The 7819-nt window shown below is 49.4% G+C and overlaps 3 protein-coding genes across 3 annotated transcripts in view; 2 read left to right on the top strand and 1 right to left on the bottom strand.

Moving 5' to 3' along the window:
* The window catches only part of CIDEB (cell death-inducing DFFA-like effector b), a 4021-nt gene extending 1836 nt beyond the window's left edge, over positions 1 to 2185 (top strand). Inside the window, exons 4-6 of the mRNA XM_006760880.2 lie at positions 893 to 1042; positions 1266 to 1456; positions 1634 to 2185. Of these exons, the coding sequence (XP_006760943.1) occupies positions 893 to 1042; positions 1266 to 1456; positions 1634 to 1763 (471 nt within the window). The 3' untranslated portion in view covers positions 1764 to 2185. The remainder of the gene's footprint in view (positions 1 to 892; positions 1043 to 1265; positions 1457 to 1633) is intronic.
* Positions 1 to 7819, top strand: part of DHRS1 (dehydrogenase/reductase (SDR family) member 1) — a 26808-nt gene that overhangs the window by 3513 nt on the left and 15476 nt on the right. The window lies entirely within an intron of this gene.
* The window catches only part of NOP9 (NOP9 nucleolar protein), a 6260-nt gene continuing 599 nt past the window's right edge, over positions 2159 to 7819 (bottom strand). The window contains exons 2-11 of the mRNA XM_006760881.2: positions 7681 to 7813; positions 6713 to 7156; positions 5663 to 5773; positions 5072 to 5213; positions 4772 to 4964; positions 4008 to 4148; positions 3487 to 3612; positions 3078 to 3314; positions 2785 to 2890; positions 2159 to 2443 (exon numbers count right to left, since the gene is read on the bottom strand). Of these exons, the coding sequence (XP_006760944.1) occupies positions 2286 to 2443; positions 2785 to 2890; positions 3078 to 3314; positions 3487 to 3612; positions 4008 to 4148; positions 4772 to 4964; positions 5072 to 5213; positions 5663 to 5773; positions 6713 to 7156; positions 7681 to 7813 (1791 nt within the window). The 3' untranslated portion in view covers positions 2159 to 2285. The remainder of the gene's footprint in view (positions 2444 to 2784; positions 2891 to 3077; positions 3315 to 3486; positions 3613 to 4007; positions 4149 to 4771; positions 4965 to 5071; positions 5214 to 5662; positions 5774 to 6712; positions 7157 to 7680; positions 7814 to 7819) is intronic.

Below are 7819 nucleotides of genomic sequence, written 5' to 3' on the forward strand. Positions count from 1 at the left end.
CCTGTTTGCAAACCTGGTGGGGTCCCTTAGAGTTTAGGAGATGCATGACTGTCGGGAAAGTGGCGGGGGCGGGGGGAGGCCCCGGAGTGCTCCTGGGAGGGAGAGCACCCACACCGGTGCCTTCATTTTTGAGGAGTTTTTAAAGGTTGGATGTTTAGGGGAGATCTTAGGGGCAGATCTCAATAGAATATGCATCAGCTTTATGTTGATCTACCAAATTGAGATTTATTCTCTTAACTTCATCTGCCCTTGGGTGTGGCTGGCAAATGGCACTAATTGAATTTGTCTCCTTAAGTAGGGTGATTTAAGCTATTTACCCTCTGGTTGGGGAGAAGTCAAAATGTCAATTTCTTCATCTATAAAAAGGGAGTAATAATACACCTCCTTGGATTGTTGAACAAAGTAAAAGAGGATAGTGTATGTAAAGTGCTATCTGGCACTAGTAAAGACAAAAGGATTGTCATTATTACTGAAAATGGCTCTGGAGAACTCTATGTAGGGGGTAGGGAAGCGAGGTGGGGGATAAGATTCCATTGCATCAGACCCCATCAGCATAATGCCTTATGCCCATTCCCAAAGGATGGACTTCAAGGGAGCCTGGCTAGCTTTCCAATTCCTCATCAGGAGTGGCTTGAAGGGAAGCAGGGGGAAATAACAATGACATGATAGGTGCAAAGCAGGAGCAAATAGGAAAAAAGGTCAGCTCCTAGTGAGGGTCCCCCAGTGAAAGAACACTGAGAGCTGGAGCTGTTTGAAGGGATGGCAAAACACCAGGAAGTAGAGTTGGGATATCAACCAGTGTCTTGAGCCAACCAGTGGATGCTGGGCAGGTGGAGAGGGAAGGCATGAGACAAGCTCTGCCATTTCCCTCCTGCTTCTTGTCACTGGGCAGGCACTGGAGACCCTGCTGCTGAGCGGAGTGCTAACCCTGGTGCTAGAGGAGGATGGGACTGCCGTGGAGAGCGAAGACTTCTTCCAGCTGTTGGAGGATGACACATGCCTGATGGTGCTGGAGTCTGGGCAGAGCTGGAGTTCCAGCAGGGTGAGGCCTCTACTGGGCTGCTATAGGCCACCAATCCTCTCTCTCTCCCAGGCCTCTCCTGCCTAACCCTCATCTTGAGGGCAGGAGTGATGAGAGAGGTAAGGAGTTTTTAAAGACACCTGATGGTGGACTAACAGTCCAGGCAAGGGTGGGTCTGTCCCACTACTGATGGGGCTTACTGGTGGGTGTGAGGGACCACTGTGCTCACGGGGGTGTTCCACAGAGTGGGATGCTGTCCTATGGCCTGGGCCGGGAGAAGCCCAAGCACAGCAAGGACATCGCCCGCATCACCTTTGACGTGTACAAGCAAAACCCTCGAGACCTCTTTGGGAGCCTGAACATCAAAGCCACATTCTATGGGCTCTACTCCATGAGTTGTGACTTTCAAGGACTTGGCCCAAAGAAAGTACTCAGGTCAGAGACCAAAATGTTTTACTTCCCCATCCCCACAGTTTCCGTCCCATAATTCCTTCTCCTGCACTCGCCTAACCCATTAGCTCTCAATTATGGAGAGCCCCCAACCCTCCCCCTCCCCACCAGCTCTATGGCCTCCTCCTGGCCATCTGACTGCCTCTTGTCTCTGCCCTCCAGGGAGTTCCTCCGATGGACCTCCACACTGCTGCAAGGCCTGGGCCATATGCTGCTGGGAATTTCCTCTACCCTTCGCCATGTAGTGGAAGGAGCTACACAGTGGCAGCAGCAGGGTCATCTTCATTACTGAGAAGGGGCTTGGAGCTTCTGCCCCTGGAGATGGCTGTAGGGACTGTGACAACATCCCGTTTAGGGACCCGCAGATAGTGCAGACTAGATAACTCACCTGGTTTTCCCACTGCCCTCTGACCCCATCAGCATAGTGCCTTACACCCCTAGCCTATACCCATTCCTGAAGAATGCTGTCCCTTCTTAGCCATCTTTTCGGCTTCCCACCTACTCTGAAAGCCACAACCTTGCCCCAGGCATCTTGATAGCACTCTAACTGCTGCTGCCTCTAGAGTTCCTACAACTCCTCCTCTCCCTGAGCTCCCCAGAGCACTGAAGACAGCCCGCTTGAACTTTACCTTGAGATCTCTATTTCTCCATACCTTTCCCCGCCAAGAATAACAAAGACATTTCCAATACAAATATAAAAATGTTTACCAATAAGACTTTTGACTTCAATGACTTTGATTTAAATTAGTAGGGGACAGGATAAATAGGCCCTTTCCTCCTCCCCCATCAACACCCAGTCCCAGATCTCAAGGTCTCAGTCTTCAAGAATTGAGTTCAAAACCCGCCTCCGCTTGGCCACTGCCCCCTGTTGCTGTTCCCAAGCTTCTCGACGCTTCAGGAAGGTAGTCAGGGCCACATTTCGAGCCACATGGTGGCCAAAAGGGTCTTTTATCAGCTCTTGGTTCCGCTCTCCTGCAAAGGGAACCATTCATGTTCAGTATCAGCATGCAGTCACCACCTATGCTTGAAGAGACTCTACTTGGGGTGAAGGTCTCTCCATTTTACCTGGATCCTGGGTCTGCCTTGAGATAGAGTTAACCCCTCATTCTCCAAAGAACAAACTGGGAGGAGGGGTAAGAACACAGAACTGCACAATCAACAGAGGGAAGGGGAGAGCAGACTGCTAAGCACCATGGCCAAGTCACCCTTTGCAACTGAAGTCTCTGCTGAATTTAAATCCAACCCCCAGCCACCCGGCTATTTGGAGTAAGGAAAGGGAAGTTTGTAGGTCCAAGAGACCTGCTGGTACTCACCCAGCTCAGCAGCAATTTCCTTCCGGGCCCCCAAGGCTGCTCCATTCCAGATGGCATCTAACACACGGCTGCCATGGCGACTGCAAGCCAGAGCCACATACTGTCCCTGCATTGAGACAGACAGGGTAGGTCCCTCTAGGGCAGTTCTTGAAAATATGCTGGGGAGGGCAGGAGGGAATGGAGTTTCCGCTTAAAGACTGAGTCAAAAGAGTCTAGGAAAGACAGTCCGGGGGAAGCTCATGTTCTCTAAATGGACAATGGCAGAGGAATCAAAGCAGAAGCCTGAGTCTAACCTTTAGGGTCTTAAGCACACGGCGGCGCTGCTTGCGTGTCACAGAAGGGCTGGTCAGGACGGCATCAAGCACATGGGAACCAGCAGGACTTTGGGCCAGAGTCAGAACTTGTGGTCCCGTCAAGGCACCCAGACTTCGAAGTATAAGGCCAGGAGTGGAGAAGTGCAGCAGATGCTGGAGCAGCAGAGATCCGAGGACTGTCACTTCTCCCAGGGCCCTGGCTGTGCCCATTTCAACCTGAGGACAGGGATAGGAAATCAGGAGGTAGCCACCAAAATGCCACCTCCACTTGGACGAAGCCAGAGATCTCACCACCTTCACCACCTTCACCTCTGTGGTGAGAGGCTCCCTCAGCCCCGGGAGACCTGGTCCCCAATCAGTCACTGGCTTGGCCTTTCCCCTACCTCACCTGGTGGTCCGCAGGCACTGCCCCCTCCTCCTCCACCAGTCCATAGTACACCTCATAAGCCATCAAAGTGGCAAAGAGAGGTACACAGGCCACTTGCCGGGAAGAGGGCTCTGCACAGTGGAATGCCTAGATGAGAAGACAAAACATAATGAATCTGTGAACCGATTTTAACCCTGAATTTCTAGACTAGGGAAAGCATTCAGGAGTGGTGAGGATGCCTTAACTTCACAAGAATATAAGCTGCATGAGGACAAGATCTCGTTTGCCCTGCTGTATCCCCAGCCTCTATACATATAACAGGGGTCAATAAATATTTATTCCTTCAATAAACTTCTCTCTTTGTTCTGGGAGACAATTTTTCATTCTAGGGCTATGAGATGGCTTTGGCCTCATTTCCCCTTGTTATCTATGAACTCCCTGAGCATTAAATCTCTTGGGGCCAGAGATACAATGACTAAAGATACAATGACTAAAGAATTTGAACCAAGGGCATAAATGGGTTGCAAGTAACACCCACTCACCTCTAACAACAGCTGCAGAACCTGGGCTTGGTGGGTTCCAACTCTGCGGCAGGCTCCCACCAGGGCAATGACTACCCCTGGGTGACCCTGTGCCAGCACAGCTTCCAGGGCAGGGCTCAGCTCCTCAAATATGGGGGACAGCTGAGGGGAGATATGGGGTAAAGAATCTTTGGCATTTGGGCTAAGTTATTCAGAGAAATCTTTCTGCCAAAAACAACTAAAGATGCTAGGTAAGACAAAAAGCATGGCCAATGTCAGGACTTTGGTTTGGCTGGATAAGAAGGTCCAGAACAAGGGGGTCGTCTTAGAGGACTTGCCTCACATGGAAAGGGGACTTTAAATTACCATCCTGCCAGGGTAACGGAGAATTCAAACCAAACCTTCCACTCTAACTCCCATGAGTTCCCAAGGAAACATGCCCGGGCACTAATCAGCAAAGGAAAAGAGAAGCTACGGCAACAGCTCCAGTGCTCATCTGGATTTGTAGTCAAGTGCCCAGTCTGGGTGGGCCATGGAACCTCAAGCTGCTAACCTGGATTAAGCCAGTCTCCTGTTGGTATTGGCGTTTGAGAGAAGCCAAAACAAATCCTTTCTGGGAAGAAGACACCTTCACTCTATGCTCTGGGAAACTCCCAGGAATAACTTTTTAAGGGGAAGAGCCAGCACACAGTCAGAGATAGGCACACCATACATAAGGCCCAAAGAACAAGAACTAGTAGAAGCAACAGCGTACAGAAACAGACCCAGCCAAGTTCCCGACTCACGAGCTCAGGGGTAGTGACAGCATCTAGTAAACGCTGCAAAGGAAAGTTGGCAATAGGATGTGCAGCCATGGTCTGCAGCTGCCCTTGGAAGTGATCCTCAAAAAGGCTCTGGAGCCTCGGGGGCTCCAACACCAGCAGCACCTGCTCCAGAAGTCTGGAGCTCGTCTGATCCCGCAGAAATAGTAGCAGGGGGCTGGAGACAAGAAGGTAGTTTTAACTCCACTCCATCCAAAATACCTACACACCTCATTTATTATACACACCCCATCAATCCTGACCAATCCTGAGGCCAGACCTTACCTGCCATCTGCTGAGGAATTGCGGTTACTCAGATAGTCAATCACAGCATTACAGAGGTGGGCACACAACTGGGGCACTTTGCGATGTAAGATCTGTAAGGCCACTTGAAAGCAGAAACTGGAGATCTTGTCAGTGATAAACACTGTTGTGAGAGAGCAGAAATAATAAAAGCAGCTTTCCCAAAATCTAGACGACCTGTACAACCTCAAACAACAAGGCACAAGGGACCATGGAAAAAGGGTCTAAAAGTCTTTGCAACACAAATCAGATCAGATGTGAAAAGAAGACTGATCTAAATAAGGGCCTTATTTGAAGATAATCATCTCCAGAAAAGTAGATCCTAGACCAGCCGTGGGCAAACTACGGCCCGCGGGCCGATCCGGCCCACTTGAAATGAATAAAACTAAAAAAAAAAAAAGACCGTACCCTTTTATGTAATGATGTTTACTTTGAATTTATATTAGTTCACACAAACACTCCATCCATGCTTTTGTTCCGGCCCTCCGGTCCAGTTTAAGAACCCTTTGTGGCCCTCGAGTCAAAAAGTTTGCCCACCCCTGTCCTAGACCCTCCTCCTACTTCCCTCCTTACCAGCAATGTCCTTCAGAAAGCAGGAGCTCAGGTCCTGAAGACAATTCAAGAAGGATTCAGGAACCTCGAAATCATTTGGTTTACATTCCCGAGCTGGAGTTCTTTGTGCTTCTGAAGGAAGATCCAGTGGCAAGACCACAAAAAAACCATGCCAGAGGGAGAAGAATTCCACAGGTCAGGAATTTTCAACCTTTTCCATTTCATCGCACCCATAAACAAATTACTAAATTCTGCAGCACACCAGAAAAAATGTATTTTGCCAACTGACAAAAATATAAGTAAAGTTTTGATTCATTCACACTGGACAGCTATTGTGTTAGGTGGTGCCTTTTTTTATTTGACAATCTAAGGGAAAAGAGGTCAGTGCCCTGACTAAATAACAGGTATCACATGTTTTAAATATTCTTGCAGTGTGTCACAGCACACCGGTTGAAAATCGCTGGCAGAGATGAACAAGGGTTTACCTTAGAAATGCAGAACACAATTGAATTTCTCTTCTCATCTAGATGATGGAATTGAGACCACATTTCTGTTTCAATTTGTCTGAGACACTTCAACCAGCTTTCCCATGGACCATGGGAGATAGTCCAAACTCCTCAGCCAGAAATTCAAAATGTTCCCAAAATCAGGCCTTATCTAAATTCTCTAACCTTATTTCCCAGTTTCTAAAAATGTAGGTCACTGCCTATGAATGAATCACGAAATCAATTTCATGGGTCTCAACCAGCACCTTTGTAATGGAATAGAACAGAATAAAAAAGAAAAGAAAATATTAGAGTGGTTTACATGTAGTAAGGGTATTATTTCCTGATCTTTTGCTTACATCCAGAATGTGTCTACATACACATGTACATGAGTCATGGTTAGCTTTCCCTAAACACACCCTGCCTCTGGGCCTCTGTAGCACACTAATCTTTGGCCAGCTAACCCTGTCCTAACTTCTGTTAGTTCTTCAAGGTCGTGAAGACTTACTCTTCTGCCACCATCTCCTCCTGAACTTCCTAAACTCTCCTTTCTTCGCGGCCCACTGCCCTCTCCTGTAATACTTACCAGGTGACCGGGAGCCCCGGTGTCTGGTTCTCTCGGACTCCAGAAGAGTCCCTCCTAACACCTGCAGCAGAGTTCTGACCACGAAGCTGCCATGTGTGTCTCCACAGTAGAAAAGGAAATCATCACACACCTCAGAGGCTAGTCCCAGCACCAGCTCCTCCAGGGTCTCCAAAGGAGGCACCTCCTCCTCCTCCTCTGCCTCCTCCTCCGCACAGCTCCCCAATAATCGGGGCAGCTGCTGCAAAGCGCTCTGCAATACATGGACCCCGCACCGGTGACAGGCCACAGAGCGCAAGCTGGGGCGCAGAGCAGCCAATACTCCACACAGAGGTTTCAGGGTGCTGTACCCCAACAGTTCCTGCAGCATCTCACTGCCAGTCCTGTTTGTGGCCAAGGCGAGGGCCTGGGCCTCCACTTCCTTCAAAACATTGTGCACCATCAGCTCTGGGAAGACAAAGAAATATTTCATTTATTTATTTTTATTTTTTGATTAAGTTATTACATGTGTCCTTATCCCCACATTAACCCCATCCCCCCCACTCATACCCTCACCCCCCCTGGTGTCTGTGTCCACTGGTTAGGCTTACATGCATGCATACAAGTCCTTTGGTTGATTTCTCCCTCTTACCCCCACCCTCCCCTACCTTCCCTCTGAGGTTTGACGGTCTGATCAATGCTTCCGTCTCTGGATCTATTTTGTTCATCAGTTTGTGTTGTTCATTATATTCCACAAATGAGTGAGATCATGTGATATTTATCTTTCTCTGACTGGCTTATTTCACGAAATATTTTAAAGAGACTGAGAGGAGGTTATGTTCCATCACTTAGCCCAGGGGCTGGGAGCGAGGAAGAGGACACGGGAGATGAAACAGTCCCCACCCTGGGAACCCACCACAAGGTCCTTGCCTGCACTGAATTTTATGCCCAGCAAACCCCTCTCCTGGTCCCACCCGAAAGAGCCCACCCACCTCGTTCTTCTCCAGCCTCCGGGGCCTCTTTCAGCGCCGACAGCGCCCGGCGGAAGTACCCCAGCGCTTCGGGGCTCAAGTGAGGGTGCGCGTCCAGAGTCTGCGGCGAGCGCCCGTCCGGGGGCGGGCAGGGCTGTCG

The sequence above is a fragment of the Myotis davidii genome, unplaced genomic scaffold (genome assembly GCF_000327345.1).
Source record: "Myotis davidii unplaced genomic scaffold, ASM32734v1 scaffold157, whole genome shotgun sequence".
NCBI classification, from domain to species: domain Eukaryota; kingdom Metazoa; phylum Chordata; class Mammalia; order Chiroptera; family Vespertilionidae; genus Myotis; species Myotis davidii.